Below are 16,898 nucleotides of genomic sequence, written 5' to 3' on the forward strand. Positions count from 1 at the left end.
AGGTCCCTGCAACATCCTTGTGAACCTTTACTACAGTTTAATCATATCTTTGTTATGGTATGGTGAACAGAACTGCTAACAACATTCCATGTGCAGTTCTCATCAACATCTTATACATGTTGGAGTCTTGAACAAATAACAACATGCTGGAGGAACTCAGTGTCTGTGGAGGGAAATGGACAGATTCGGTTGAGTAGGCTGGGTCTCTATTCCTTGGAAGCAGGAGGATGAGGGGTGATCTTATAGAGGTGCACAAAATCATGAGAGGAATAGATCGGGTAGATGCACAGAGTCTCTTGCCCAGACTGGGGGAATCTAGGACCAGAGGACATAGGTTCAAGGTGAAGGAGAGAAGATTTAATAGGAATCCGAGGGGTAACTTTTTCACTCAAAGGGTGGTTGGTGGGTGTATGGAACAAGCTGCCAGATGAGGTAGTTGATGCTGGGACTATCCCAACGTTTAAGAAACAGTTACAGGTACATGGATAGGATAGGTTTGGAGGGATATGGACCAAGGTGGGACTAGTGTAGCTGGGACATGTTGGCTGGTGTGGGTAAGTTGGGCCGAAGGGCCTGTTTCCATACTGTATCACTCTATGACTCTGTGACGGTTGCAGGTACTATCACAACATTTAAGAAACATTTGGACAGGTACATGGATAAGATAGGATTAGAGGGATATTGGCCAAATGCAGGCAGGTGGGACTAGTGTACTAGGTGGGGCAAGTTGGTTGACGCTGTATAACATCTTGGGACAGAACCCTCTTTCAGAATGTCACCTGTCCATTTCCTGTCACAGATGCTGGCTGGCCCATTAACTTCCTGCAGCTGTTCGTTTTTATCATACATATTTATAACTATTTTCATGATTAATTAATCCAATATATTACGAATGCTGCATGCATTATGATGCAAAATGTTTCAGCTTGTCTTTAAACATGTTTCGTACATTTAACATTTTGCCCTGTGACCCTGTTTATTTTTTCTTCATGATTCCTCTGCCTTCCATTTTTGCATTTGCTCTTCCTGCCTTTTGTTTCTGTCCTAATGTCCCTTTCCTCTGCTCTATCTTAAATAAATAATGTTGGTACAGTAGGAAAAGGCTTGTGCGCGATTTGTGGATGAACTGAATTTCAAAAATTAATATTTAATTTAAAATACTTTGTTGTTCTTTGTTTTTGAAAGAGGCTGTGGTTTGGAGTCAATAATTTACACTGCGGCACAATATTCAATTATCGTGATTCAACATAGCATTTATTCTTTGTGACTATGAATAGATTTCATTGTGTATTTATACTGAACAAAGTTCTATGTTAAAGAGATTTTAACTGTTAGACTGCAGAACGATTTGTGCAATACATCATTCAATTTTGTACATCTTTAGACTATTCCTCATAAAGCTTCAGAGGATGTGGGGGAAAAAAACAGGAAATAAAATGAATAAACTGCCAATGAGAAGGCCAAAAGCATGCTGAAAAAGAAGGGTTTTGAGCAGATATTCAAGTGTTAATTGGTGTTTGGTTTTTTACTGATGAGTTCATTTTGTTTGGTTACCCACATTTTGAGATGGGAATACACCCTATAGACTCATAGAGCATACAAACATGTTATTTGACACACCCTGCCATGCCAACCATCAAGTACCCATGTGTACTAATCCCATTGACTAGCAATGATACAAAGTCTCCTATGCCTTGCCAAGATTGTCCAGCCACTTGTGGTTGGAAAGTAACAATTCTTGTTAGAAAGTATATGTGTGCATTGTCAGTAAGATTAGGCATGAAAGCAACACAAATTGCAATCAGGTAGTTTCTTGATGTTCACTGGGATAACACATTAATGATTATTATATGTACTGATAACCAAAGGAGTGGATTAATGATCTCAGAAATACAGATTTAAATCCTGTAATGGTAGTTTGACAGGCTATGTTTAGGTTATTAAATAAATCTGAATGTAAAAAATTAGTCTCTGCCAAAATAATTGACCAAAAGTTTTCTGTAAAATCCCATCTCCCTCACTGGTGTCCTGTGGGAAGCAAGCCTGCCATCTTTACATGGTTTGATTCACTTGTAATTCTTGTTACATACAAGTGAGTGGTTTTGCAGATAGTGAAGATGGTTGTGAAAGATTGCAGCAGGATCTGGATCGATTGGCCAGGTGAGCGGAGGAGTGGTTGATGGAGTTCAATACAGAGAAGTGTGAGGTGTTGCATTTTGGGATGTCAAACAAGAGCAGGACGTACACAGTAAACGGTAGGCCTCTGGGTAGTGTTGTAGAGCAGAGGGAACTAGGAGTGCAGGTACATGGTTCCATAAAGGTCGAGTCGCAGGTGGATAAGGTGGTCAAAAAGGCTTTTGGCACTTTGGCCTTCATCAGTCAGAGTATTGAGTATCGAAGTTGGGAGGTCATGTTGCAGTTGTATAAGACGTTGGTGAGACCACATTTAGAATATTGTGTTCAGTTCTGGGCACCATGTTACAGGAAAGATATTGTCAAGCTTGAAAGGGTTCAGAAAAGATTTACGAGGATGTTGAGAGGACTAGTGGGTGTGATATAGGGAGAGGTTGAGTAGGCTGGGTCTCTAATCCATGGAGCGCAGGAGGATGAGTGGACATCTTATAGGGGTATGCAAAATCATGAGAGGAATAGATCGGGTAGATGCACAGAGTATTTTGCCCGGTGTAGGGGAATCGAGGACCAGAGGACATAGATAGGACAGGTTTGGAGGGAGATGGACCAAGCGCAGGCAAGTGGAACTAGTGTAGCTGGGACATTGTTGGCCGGTGTGGGCGAGTTGGGCAAAGGGCCTGTTTCCACACTGTATCACTCTATGACTCTAGATCCTAATTAGAAGATGTCCATTCAACGCTAATACCACCTGCCTGTGTTTGACCCCCTCTTAAAGTTATCCTATCCTTGCACCTGTCTAAATGTTTCTTAAACATTGTGATAATGTCTACTGCCCCAAGCAGCTCGTTCCATATACCCACCACCCTTTGTGTAAAAAGGTTACCCCTCAGGTTCCTATTAAATCATTCCTCCCTCACCTTAAACCAATGTGCCCTGCTTCTCGATTCTCTCTGTGCATTTACCCGATCTATTCTTCCCACAATATCATACACTTCTATAAGATCGCCCCTCATAGAAACATAGAAATTAGGTGCAGGAGTAGGCCATTCGGCCCTTCGAGCCTGCACCGCCATTCAATATGATCATGGCTGATCATCCAACTCAGTATCCCGTACCTGCCTTCTCTCCATACCCTCTGATCCCCTTAGCCACAAGGGCCACATCTAACTCCCTCTTAAATATAGCCAATGAACTGGCCTCGACTACCCTCTGTGGCAGGGAGTTCCAGAGATTCACCACTCTCTGTGTGAAAAAAGTTCTTCTCATCTCGGTTTTAAAGGATTTCCCCCTTATCCTTAAGCTGTGACCCCTTGTCCTGGACTTCCCCAACATCGGGAGCAATCTTCCTGCATCTAGCTGTGCTCCAAGGAATAGAGTCCTAGCCTCAACCGCTCCCTATAGCTCAGGCCCTTGAGTTTTGGCAACATTCTCGTAAATCTTCTCTGCACCCTTTCCAGCTTGACAACATCAAGCAGTATTGAGGAAGCAAGGAGACTGCAGATGGACTTGGACAGGAGAGTGGGCAAAGAAGTGGCAAATGGAATACAGCACAACAACATGTACAGTCATACACTTGGTAGAAGGAATAAAGGTGTAGACTATATTCCAAATAGGGAGAGGATTCAGGAAATAGAGATGCAAAGGGCTTGGGAGTGCTGGTGCAGGATTCCCAGAAGGTTACTTTGCAAGTTGAGTTGGCAGAAAGTAAGGCAAATACAATGCTAGCATTCATTTCAAGGGGACTAGAATATAAAAGCAAGGATATAATGCAGAGAGCTTACAAGGCGCAAGTAATAAGGGTTAAGCCATTTAGAATGGAGATGAGGAAATAATTTTTCACGCCGAGGGTTGTGAGTCTGTGGAATTCTCTGCCTCAGAGGGCGGTGGAGGCCAGTTCTCTGGATGCTTTTAAGAGAGTTAGATAGAGCTTTTAAAGATAGCGGAATCAAGGGATATGGGGAGAAGGCAGGAACGTGGCACTGATTGTGGGTGATCAGCCATGATCACATTGAATGGCGGTGCTGGCTCGAAGGGCCAAATGGCCTACTCCTGCACCTATTGTCTATTGTGGCCACATTTAGAATGTAATAACCAGACCAGGTGCAGACTCCGCTTCACCCTCCCTCTTCTTTCCCCTCTGCTCCTCCCCTCCTCCCCTCCCCAACTCCCCCCCTCACCTCTCCCTCCCTCCATAACCCCTCTCTCCTCCCTACCCCCCTCTTCTCCCTCTATCCCCCTGCTCCCCTCCTCACCTCCCCCCATCTCCTCACAATGAAAATCGCATATTTTTTAATGAAACCTCCCCCTTATCCCACCCCCCCCCCCCCCACCCCCACAATGAAAATCGCGATGATATTTTTTAAATGGAATTCTCAATGAAAATTGTGTTTTTTCTTTAAAATAACCTAAACACAATGTAATGTAATGTTAATGAAAATGGAAGAATTTGACTAAAACTGAGTTTTTTATTGAGAATCGCGTTCGTTTTATGTAAATAAGATTCGGAATCCCATTGTGACGTCACTGAAACGTGGCTGACGGGCAGGACAAGTGGAAAATAGTTTTTAAAAAAGTTTACATTTAAAAAGTCATACATGTAAAATATTACATCAATCTGAACGAAACTTGTTTCATTTACATCACAGGACAATGGTGAGTAAGGTGGGCCAAAAATTGTAGCGCTATTGTAGGGGAGGGGGGGGCGCACATGGCGTCACTGGAGAGGGCTGGTCCCAGAAAGCAATATTTCACCACTCAACCATAGGTCCCAATACTCACCACTCCCTAGAGAGAGAGGGGTGGTAGAGAGGGAGGGAGTAGAGAGGGAAGGGGGTAGAGAGGGAGAGACGGCAGAGAATGAGGGGTGGTAGAGAGGGATAGGGAAGGGGGTAGAGAGGGAGGGGGAGGGGGTAGAGAGGGAGGGGGAGGGGGTAGAGAGGGAGGGGAGGGGGTAGAGAGGGAGGGGATAGATAGGGAGAGACGGCAGAGAATGAGGGGAGGTAGAGAGGGAGGGGGTAGAGAGGGAGGGGGTAGAGAGGGAGGGGGTAGAGAGGGAGGGGGGTAGAGAGGGAGGGGGTAGAGAGGGAGTGGGTAGAGAGGGAGGGGGTAGAGAGGGAGGGGGTAGTGAGGGAGGGGGTAGAGAGGGAGGGGGTAGAGAGGGAGGGGGTAGAGAGGGAGGGGGTAGTGAGGGAGAGACGGCAGAGAATGAGGGGAGGTAGAGGAGAGGGAGGGGGAGGGGGTAAAGAGGGAGGGGGTAGATAGGGAGAGACGGCAGAGAATGAGGGGAGGTAGAGAGGGAGGGGGTAGTGAGGGAGAGACGGCAGAGAATGAGGGGAGGTAGAGGGGGAGAGGGAGGGGGGTAGAGAGGGAGAGGGAGGGGGAGGGTGGTAGAGAGGGCAAATGACAGAGAGGGAAGGGATTAGAGACCCGACCCCATCTCCCTCCTCCTCATTTCCCTCATCCTCCTCCCATTCTATGCCCCAGGACCTAGCCAGGTCATGGAGCAGCGGCAGGGCCTGGAACCCTGGCCTGGTTCTTGTACTTGACCCGGCCCTGGCTGTAGACCCAGGCTTGTTCTAGGTTCCAGCGGCAGCTCCAACCGTCAGCTCGGCCGCCGCCTGGGATCCGGTGCAGGTTCCGACTTCACCGTCCCTGACCCTGGACCCAGGCTCGGCCTTGGTTCCAGCGGCGGCTTCTTTCTCATCCCCAGTCAAGGCCCCATCCCAAGCCCCGGGCTCAGCAGTCACTCCAGCTTGAGCACCAGGCTCGGCTCGAGCCAGGGCCTGCAGCTCCACCCTCGCCACCAGGTGTTGGGTGTTGGCAGCCGGTGCACGAACGCTGGAGTGGCTCTCCCTCCCGGAGTGTCCCGTCCTGCCTTGCGAGTCCATTGTGACTTCACTCGGGGGGGGGGGGGGGCGGTCTGAAATGGGTGAGTTTTTGGGCTGTTTTTAAAACTTTAAAGGATTAACAAGTTGGGAAATATAGGTGGGAATGCGACGGGAAGATATTTATTGCCTCGAGGGGAAAAATCTGAGTAGAATGTGTGCAAATGGGAAGCCTGTGGCCTAGCGTTTGGAATGAAATGAGAATTAAGCAGATTGTGCCCAGATGACACACACCCACAGACACATATACATACACACAAACAAGATAAGAGTTTTAGCAATAGATAGATATATATAGATGAGCAGTTTTGGGCCCCATATCTAAGGAAGGATGCGCTGCCATTGGACTCCAGAGAAGGTTTGCGGAAATTATCCCGAGGATGATTGGGTTAACGTATGAGGAGTGTTTGATGGCACAGGGCCTGTACTTGCTGGAGTTTAGAAGGATGAGGGGGATCCCCATTCAAACCTACCAAACAATGAGGGGTCCAGAATTAATGGATGTTTCCTTTAATGGGAGAGTCTAGGACCCGAGGGCACAGCCTCAGAATAGAAGGACGTACCTTTAGAATGGGTATGAGGAGGAGTTTCTTTAGCTAGAGGGTGGTGAATGAGTGTAATTCGTTGCTGCAGCCAGCTATGGTGCCACAACATTGGGTATTTTTAAGGCAGAGATTGATAGGTGCTTGATTCGTAAAGGCATCAAAGATTACAGAGAGAAGGCAGGAGAATGAGGTTGAGAGGGGAAAATAGATCAACTGAATGATGAGTAGATGATCGAATGACGAAGTAGACCCGATGGGCCGAATGGCCTAATTCTGCTCGTAGGTCTTATGGTCTTTAGTTGAAACCTAATGCCAGTTTGGGAACTTCTGGTCTACCAGTAACATTGCCACAATGTGACCAGAAACAAGAAGCAGGGTTGAAATAATCCAGTAGGAGTTCATGTGGCTTAATGATAAAGAAGGAATTGATAATAATAGGACAATCATTAGCTCATAAAAATACTAACATCTCAGTAAAAACAATTTGACATTGAGCAAGTTATTCTATGAATATAACAACAATAATTCTCTTCAATTAACTCTGCTCTTCATGAAGCATACTTTAGAAGATAAACTGTGGATCGAAGCCTGAATGCATTTTTGATGGTCATCATTTTTTTGGAATGATATTCTGTCAGGTTCAGGAATTAATTTTATTGACAAACTAAGCTCCATCCTTTGCTCCTACCTGTGCTCAATGTATTCCTGGCCTGCTGTTTGCAGCCAGAGCTTTTGGCATTGTAGCTCATTCTCTGTTAGTTATGGTTGAATGATGAATATTGACCCACACTACATCTACTAGCCGATTTAAAATAATTGTCAAGTAAGTGCTGCCGGTGTATAGTTGATATAAATTAGAGATATAGTTTGGTTAGGATTGGGGTGGAGTGGGGAATATCTATGGCAGAATTACAGCCAATTTAAAGGAAACGTTAACCTGTATATTTAGTGTAGATTACCCACTACAAGTGTATTTAAATCTATGTTGCTGAATTTATCATTTACAGTGAATATTAAATGGGTGATTGTCATTATTAACAATTAAAAATACAAAAATTACAAATTTAGAGCAAGGTTTAAACCAAACTTACCGTTAAACCACTGTAGATTTACTCTGTTACAAGACTTTTCCAAGACCTGCCTGTGGTTGTGCTTAATGCAGAAACATTCTGGGAAGAGCTTTTCATGCATTTTCCAGGTGTGAATTCCCTTTTGCATTCAAGCACATGCCAGCTAACGCATACAGCCAAACACTTCCATCTGTGACACCACAATAGATCCAACTGGTGTTTTATTTTCATTTGTTTTGTGGGCAAGCCACTAAATGTTGTTTCCCTCTGCCAAAGGCAGTATTAATCCACCTTCCTTCCCAATTCCCTACATGGTTAATATCCAGTTTTACACCTCTCTTGGTGTATATATTGCCAAGTCTATTAGATACATTAGGATTTCCCCAAAGTTGAAGTTACTCTGAGCAGAACTGTATGTTCCTTACATTCCTCCATGGGCAGATCTTTGAATGTTGGATTATATTCAGTTTCTGCAGCCACCTGCTCCAAATAACCACTTTCTGAAGTGCTATTTCAGGCCACAGTAAAGTACACATTTGGCAGCATTTGTAGAGTGCAAACTACTGAGATGCAGATGCACTACTTTCAGTGAACCTTTCAGCAAACTGGTAGTTTGTCTCAATCGGCAACACATACTTCAGCTCGCAGGTTTAACTCCATGGGTTTTGGATCCTTATGTTAAATGGGCAAGCCTGTGCAGCACCGAGGGAGGTCAGTGTTAAAAGGGCATCTGTGCTGGGGGATGGGATAACCTCTCACATGCCTCATCTAATGGTTCCAGTGGGTTTTAAGATTGCTATTACTCTATTCAAAGAAGAGTAGTGTGTTTCTTTCAGCAGTTTGCCTTGTCTGTAGGCTTGTGCTTTATTCAACTAAACTGTGACATTACATTTGAAATAGAAAGAGGAACTCACTCCTGGATCTTGAGTGCATGCCCCCCTCACATGAACATCAAATGTTCTGCCTGTTTATAGGACCCACTGATGCCAGTAAAAATCAAGAGGGCCAAGATTTGTAACATTCATTGATGAAAATATACAGAGCTGCCAACTCGCCCACCTCCCACACCCTCCCCCCACTTAGTTGCACCACTCCCTCGCCAGGTACCCCCCCAAGGCCAGTGCACAGTGATCGTTCAGCCCCTCCCATTTTCAAAAACACTCCGCGGCCCCTGGTTCAGACAGAAAGCACTGCCAGATGTGAGCAGGGAACTGAGGCCAGTTGTCCGTGATGTCCGGATCCCAATGCTCAGCGTTTCATGTTGCGGAGTTGGCTAATGTTATTGATTTCTAATTAGCCTGATTTGTAATTAGTTGACAAAACCTTAATTTATTAATCTGGAATATCCAGGGGGATGGGATAAGTGTAATATTAAAATGACATGCAAGGTGTCAGGCTGTCGGTCACAATATACAGCCCCGATAACCCATTAACCCATACAGCCACTCAACTATTATGTTTGTTTACCACACTGACTATTTCTAACTCCCCCCACACCAAATTCCTTTGATAGGTTGAATAGAAATGTCCTCATTCTCGTTGTTTTATTAATTGAACACGTAGATGAACATCCTCAAGGAGTGTAATCAGATGGAAACTGATTCAGATGCGATGTTTAAGAGCTTGTTCAAAGAAGGGGCATATTTTTAATGAGTGACAGAGATACTTGCAGGGGAATGTGTGAAGAGGTTATTATCTGTCTTTAGCTTTAGCTTGAACCAGGACATCTGAGGATTCAAATTTAATATAGTAATTGTGCTGATACTGACTTCAACCAACCAGTATCAATATCATCCATTCCGGAGGTTTTATTTTTCTGATGCTATTTAAACTTCACTTGGATTTCAATCACTTCAGTGTAAAAGTAATTGGGAATGGGGAGCATTGGAACAAAAATTTGCCCTTGGTACATATTAACTGTAATATAATAATGTATGCATGTTGGTAGGTGCAATCAAAACAAAGACATTTTTTATCATTGTTGTGTTATGAATACCACAGAAAATATTATGTACTCTCAAGATTACATTAAATAGAATATTATTGCTTAAATATATATTGTTATTGGACTTTGCATGGATGAGAAATTGTGTTCAACCAATTGATGACTTCTTTGACAAAGTAACTAGCATGTTAGATAACAAGAAAGCCAATGGATGTAGCAAATTTTGTAATACAAAATTTGGTTGTGAAGTGCCCCATAAAAGATTACTGCATTAGATAAGCACCTGTGGACTTGAACGTAATAGGTTAAGGCCAGGGGGTCAGATATGGGGCTTTATGTGTATGCCAGATATATTGTTAGTGCAGAGGGGCTAGGAGCAAGGCCAAGTGTGCATCCAGAGTCAAGGTCTGGAATAGTACTAGGTGTGCAGTCAAAGCTGGGACAATGGGAGTGTTCAGCACTGGGAATCTAAGCAGGTAAGCAGCTATGATCAGGGTAGAATAGGGGGCCAGGTGTAAGGCTGGACTCAGGGTCAGGAATAAGAGAAGGTATGCAACTGGAGTCAGGGTCAGGAGTAATACCAGGTGTGCAGTGAGACCCAGGTTGGTCAACATGGGCCAAATGCTTGATTATAATCTGATTTCCATACATGAATACACTAAGATCATTCATGTGTTGCATCTGTTGATCAGAGCCTGGCTCTACTGTGGAATGTAATTTTGCCTAACCTTATTCATAGCTAATCCAATTTAAAGCATAAATATTGCATTTAAGTGTAACTCGCTACAGTATGCACCAGATTGCACAATTTCAAGCTGAAAAATGCAAACGCTTCGAACCATGGGGGGGGGGGGGGGACCCCCGTTGTACGCCCTTCCCCCCATCCCACACCCTTCCCCCCCCCTCCTACACCCCTCGGTCGCTAAGCTCCCTCGGGCTTGGTCTCTCGCAATTTCTCACTCCCAACTCTCACCCAATGTTGGCAGCCCCGAAATATACCAAGAGCAGCACACTGGAGTTAGCAGTGAAGGATGATGACATACCCATATGATGTCTAAAGAGAAAATCTTTATGGCAGGACTTAGTGAACAGATGGGAGAGAGAGCCATCACTGAAGTGTAACTGCCTCTTCTAAAACAAATTTGCATGCCATCATTAAGTGCATCTAATTCCAACTGAGTTACATTTCCCAACAGTGCCTTGCCTCAGCTAATTCATAGAAACATAGAAAATAGGTGCAGGAATCCGCCATTTGGCCCTTCGAGCCTGCACCGCCATTCAATATGATCATGGCTGATCATCCAACTCAGTATCCTGTACCTGCCTTCTCTCCATACCCCCGATCCCTTTAGCCACAAGGGCCACATCTAACTCCCTCTTAAATATAGCCAATGAACTGGCCTCAACTACCTTCTGTGGCAGAGAATTCCAGAGATTCACCACTCTCTGTGTGAAAAATGTTTTTCTCATCTCGGTCCTAAAAGATTTCCCCCTTATCCTTAAACGGTGACCCCTTGTTCTGGACTTCCCCAACATCGGGAACAATCTTCCTGCATCTAGCCTGTCCAACCCCTTAAGAATTTTGTAAGTTTCTATAAGATCCCCCCTCAATCTTCTAAATTCTAGCGAGTACAAGCCGAGTCTATCCAGTCTTTCTTCATATGAAAGTCTTGACATCCCAGGAATCAGTCTGGTGAACCTTCTCTGTACTCCCTCTATGGCAAGAATGTCTTTCCTCAAATTAGGAGACCAAAACTGTACGCAATACTCCAGGTGTGGTCTCACCAAGACCCTGGTAATTCATGCCTGTATACCTCCACTCAGGCTAACCTTGATCATTCTACCTTTATAAACATGGTCATCCAAGATTTCACTGCCCACGTCCAAAGTGGCATCAGGTCCTCTTCAATCACCACCCTTAATCTTGATGACCCAGTTATAAAATTTAGAAACAAGGAACTGCAGAAGTTGGTAAAATACATAAAAAGACACAAGTGCTAGAGTAACACTGGGTTAGGCCACATCCTTGGAGAATATGAAAAGGGACATTGCAAGTCAGGACTCTTCTTCAGACTGACTGGTGACGCTTCGGGTCGGGACCTTTCTTCAGACTGATCCAATCACCTTTCCATGTTTTCCAGGAATGCTGCCTGACCTTGGGTTCTTGGTTTGTTGGCCCTCCAAAATATTCCAAATGGAATTTAAACTGGAGGTGGTGAAGGGAAGGCTTAAACCAGAAAGGGTTATTGGGAAGAAAGAGCTACTTTAAATTTAGTTGCATCTGGTTGGGTTACTCCAGCACCTTGTGTCTTTTTCGTCAGTAATAAAATTATTAATTTTTAAAATTCTCACCCTTCATGGCCTCATCCTTTCCTATCCTTGTAATCTCTTCCAGCAATTCAACCTGTTGAGAAATCTGCATCCGTCCACTACTGGCTTGATGAATACTCCAGTTTAGCTCACTCCACCATTAATAGTTACAACATCAGCTGTGAAGGCTATAAACTCTCGATTCCAACCACCTCCCTCTCCCAGACTCTGCCACTTCATCTCTCCTTTAAGGTGTTCATTAAAGTCTACCTCACAGACATATCCACTAATCATCAACCCTCTGTTTCCTTTTGTCGTTTAATTTAGTTTAGAGATACAGCGCGGAAATAGACCCTTCGGCTCACCGAGTCCGCGCCGACCTGCGATTCCAGCACACTTGCACTATCCTACACACACTGGGGACAATTTACAATTATACCATGCTATTTAACCGACAAACCTGTATGTCTTTGGTGTGTGGGAGGAAAATGGAGCACCAGGAGAAAACCCATGCAGGTCAAAGGTTCCAAAGGTCTTTTATTGTCACATGTACCAATTAAGGTACAGTGATATGCAAATTACCATACATGAAAAAAAAAAAGCAACAAGACACACAACTACATAAAAATTAACATAAACATCCACCACAGTGGATTCCCCACATCCCTCACTGTGATGGAAGGCAAAAAAGTCCAATCTTCTTCCTCTTTATGGGGTGAATGTACAAACAACGTACAGACAGCACGTATAGTCTGGAACGACCACGGGTCACTGGCACTGTCAGGCAGCAATTATACCATAGGTACACAAAAATGCTGGAGAAACTCAGCGGGTGCAGCAGCATCTATGGAGCGAAGGAAATAGGCAACGTTTCGGGCCGAAACGTTGCCTATTTCCTTCGCTCCATAGATGCTGCTGCACCTGCTGAGTTTCTCCAGCATTTTTGTGTACCTTCGATTTTCCAGCATCTGCAGTTCCTTCTTAAGCAATTATACCATGCTGTCCATTGGTGTTAATTTGAAGTTGGTAATGTGATTAATTTGGTAACCACATCCTGATGCATTGTTTTGATGTGAAATGTCGACGATTCCTTTCCACACTCCCCACAGATGCTACCTGACCCGATGAGTTCCTCCGGTTTCTTGCTCCTTAATTTGCTAACGCCTGTGTGAACTGCCTTAATGTTTTACTATATCAAGGGTACAAAAAAAAAAATGAAAGGATTAAAAATACAACTTTGAACACATCATGAACTTTGTGCCAGCACATTGTTGTTCCTTCTGTGATGATTTCTATTGTTTTGCAGACAGGACAAGCTGAAGATTCACATGCGAAAGCATACAGGGGAAAGACCCTACACGTGTATTCATTGCAATGCTAGGTTTGTGCATAACTATGACTTAAAAAACCACATGCGGATACACACAGGCGTCCGTCCTTACCAGTGTGTGCACTGCTTCAAGAGTTTTACCCGCTCTGATCACCTGCACAGACACATCAAGAGGCTGAGCTGCCGCCTGCCACGGCCTCGGCGGGGCCGTAAACCTGCTGCCTGGCGCTCCACCAGCCTCCTCTACACACAGGGCGGCCCATCTCAGGGCACAACGTCCAATGAAAGCGGCATCAGCATCCTGCCAAAAGAAGAGGACAGAATTCCAAAGGCAAGCAAGATGGAGCTCGGCTACATTGAAAAGCACTTTAATGTAGATGCTCAAAATTCCAAGACCTTCATCAGCAACACAGCAGTTGAAGAAAGAGAAAATTTCATGGCAAACATGTTGAATGGGAACCATGTCATAGATGAAAGGGACAGAAGCATCTTTGCTTTTAGCCTGACTCACAACAATGCTTTCTCTCACTTACCCCGACACTATTTCTCAACAAGTGATCCATGGGGCATGCAATTTAATCCTGCTGCTTCTATTCCGGAGACTAGTAAGTAAAGAACAAGATGATGAGTTTTAAACGACTTGAAATTAATGCAGAGATACATTTCCATAGTTTGACATTTACTTTCTGAAGGGGAAAATGAAACATAAATGGATGATAGTGGGGAATTTATCTTTACATTTTATGTATAAAATGTCTTCAACAAATAATTTTACAGACCACCGAATGATCTAGAACTGATCTATTATATAATTGTATTTAAACAAAAGGATCCAAAGAAGTTGAATACTGTAGCCTACATGAACTTGAAACTCCTTTCCCTTTGCTGATGTTTTGTGGGAGAATTGATGTCATTATTTTTGTAATGTTATGTACTTCTTGTGACTCCTATCTCTTCAATAACTCAAATGAGTTTTCCATGGCATTAAAAGGGGATCTCAATATTGGCTCATTCATTGATCAAAACCAGAAACTTTTTCTCAGCTGAATATCATTGGTTAGGTTGCCGGATTTGTATTTGGTTTAATTTATTGAACTGAGCTGCTTTAATTAATTAAGAAGTTTGTTAACAAAGGAAAAATAATTTCTGATTAACATAAAAGGGTTAAAAGTTCTTGATTTGTTGTATTTCTATATATATGCAGAATATATTGTGCAAGGACCATCTCCATATTCTAGGTAAGGGAAAAATAGCATCAGGATATTAGATTGCTTTACATACTGTCTTCACTTACAGAAGAATCATAACTGCAGACTGCATATGCAATGGGAGAACTGATGTTACTTGCTGGATTTTTAGCTATAAGGTAGGCCACCTTCATTCTCTATCAATCTTGCCATGATAGTCATAAGTAATTATACTCTTAGTTTATAAGATGATTGCACCTTGCAGTAATTGATAATTTACAATGGGGGAAAAACAGCATAAGATTAAAAAGACTCACAATTATAGTACCCTAAGTTGGAAGGTACCACAAAACAATTCCAGGCCAAAACACAATTTTATTTATCTACTATTTAAACAACAAAAACATCTAGGGCGACGAGATCCAGCTCAGAGAACTGTGCAAGACTCAAAGCTGGAGTAATTCAGCGGGTATTCAGCTTTAGTTTATTGTCACGTGTACAGAGGTACAGTGGAAAGATTTTGTTGCGTGCTAACCATACAGCGGAAAGACAATGCCTGATTACAATCGAGCCATTCGCAGTGTACAGATATATGATAAGGGAATAATATTCAGTGCAAGTTAAAGCCAGTAAAGCACGATCAAAGACAATCCGAGGGTCCCCGATGAGGTAGATAGTAGTTCAGGACTGCTCTCTAGTTGCACGTGGATGGTTCAGTTGCCTGATAATCTGGGTCCTTCTGTGATTGCCCGGGTCAGGCAGCATCTATAGAGAACATGGATAGGTGACGTTACCAGTCAAGACAATGATACTGACCAATTCAATGGTTTAACGTAGGTTTTCTAACCTACATATCTGTGGCTCTCGTGAAGGCACAGATACGTAAAGAACAAAGCCAGGCCCTTTGGTCCATGCTAGCCATCTAGCACCCATTTACACTAAACCTATTTTGTTCTCTCCACATTTCCATTAGCTCCCTCATTCCAGGTCCATCACTCACATACATACCAGGGCTATTTACAGTGCCCAATTAACCTACCAACCTAAATGTGTTTGGGATGTGCAAGGAAGCCGGACATTATTGCGAACCCAGGGAGAACATGCAAACATGGAGTTCAGAAATGAAGTTATGTATCTGGAGTTGTGAGGTGGAAACACTACTAACTGTGCAATATGCCATCCCTATTCATCTATCCTGTTACTGATATGAAAGTGCAAATATCCAGATGAATGCAATGCACTGTTTACAGAAGATGGAGTATGAATATGTTTTTTTTTGTTATGAATTCTTTACAACTGTTACCTTCTGCAAAATAAACAAGATATTTTGTGTAAAGGCACTCACCTTTGGAAACCCGACAATGTATCATATAAAGTGTAGATTAAATCCCTTTGGTTTTGAGTTTATGTTAATGCTTTCTCTGCATAAAGCAACTGGCCTAACCCCATTTTCCCAATATTCATATTCCATTTTCTTACATTGTCGTGAAATTCTACTTCAAGGAATTTATGGGTAGAGAAATTTAATTTCATATCACCACTTCCCATTTATCCATTTTATACTGCATCCGATGTGTATTTCCGCATTCTTTCAACCTCTTTTAATCTCCTCCTCACAACTCACAACGGCAATATTTTGTGTCATTGACAAACATTTTCCAAAGTCATTGACATACAATTGGAATAGCTGGAGCCTAAAACACTGATCCCACTGGTATCCCACCAGACGCTGCTTGTCATATTGAAAAAGACCCATTTATTCCGATTGTTTCCCAACTGACAACCAATTTTCAGTCCTTGCCAGTATGCTACCACTAATCCCATGTGATTTGATTTAAGAACAAGAATTGAGTGTTTAATTGTCACATGTACCCAAAACAGAACAATGAAATTCTTACTTGTAGCATTATAACAGCGTAGCATTATAACAGGTCTGTAAACACAGATCGATAACATAATAAACAAAAAAGTTCAATAAAATTTAAAAAACAATATTAGTGCACACTTTTATATTGTCCTTTTGAAAATCCAAATACACTGGATCTTTTACCAGTCATAGCTTGAAAGAAAATCCAGTAGATTTGTCAAACACGATCTCCCTATCAAAAATCCATACTGACCGCTGATTTTATTGATATTCTCCGCGTCATCTCATCATATCATTTAGGTTCCATTCTTATGAAATGATGATAACCAGTCTATGGTTCCTGTTTACTCTTTCCTTCATTAAAAAAAAAAATGGTGTGGCATTTGCCAACCTCCAATGGTGTAGGAATCATGACAACCAATATATACACCATTTCCATCGCTACATGTATTAGTACTCTGGACTGTAGACTATCAGACCTGGGCATTTATCAGCTCTGGTCCCATTCATTTTTCCTACTTTTTTTTAAACTGATGCCAATTTCCTGTTTTTTGTGTGAAGCCATAACTAAAGTGTTTGTTTAATTGATCTACTTTTTTTTAAATATGAATTCTTCCATTTCTAACT

At 42.9% G+C, this 16,898-nt stretch overlaps 1 protein-coding gene across 7 annotated transcripts in view; it reads left to right on the top strand.

Moving 5' to 3' along the window:
• Positions 1 to 15,791, top strand: part of zbtb7c (zinc finger and BTB domain containing 7C) — a 156,450-nt gene extending 140,659 nt beyond the window's left edge. For all 7 annotated transcript variants that reach the window (XM_033033807.1, XM_033033827.1, XM_033033851.1 and 4 more), the window contains one exon: positions 13,194 to 15,791. In XM_033033807.1, coding sequence (XP_032889698.1) covers positions 13,194 to 13,830 — 637 coding nt within the window. In that variant the 3' untranslated portion in view covers positions 13,831 to 15,791. The remainder of the gene's footprint in view (positions 1 to 13,193) is intronic.
• Positions 15,792 to 16,898: the final 1,107 nt, after the last annotated feature.

This window comes from Amblyraja radiata, chromosome 1 (genome assembly GCF_010909765.2).
Source record: "Amblyraja radiata isolate CabotCenter1 chromosome 1, sAmbRad1.1.pri, whole genome shotgun sequence".
NCBI lineage: Eukaryota > Metazoa > Chordata > Chondrichthyes > Rajiformes > Rajidae > Amblyraja > Amblyraja radiata.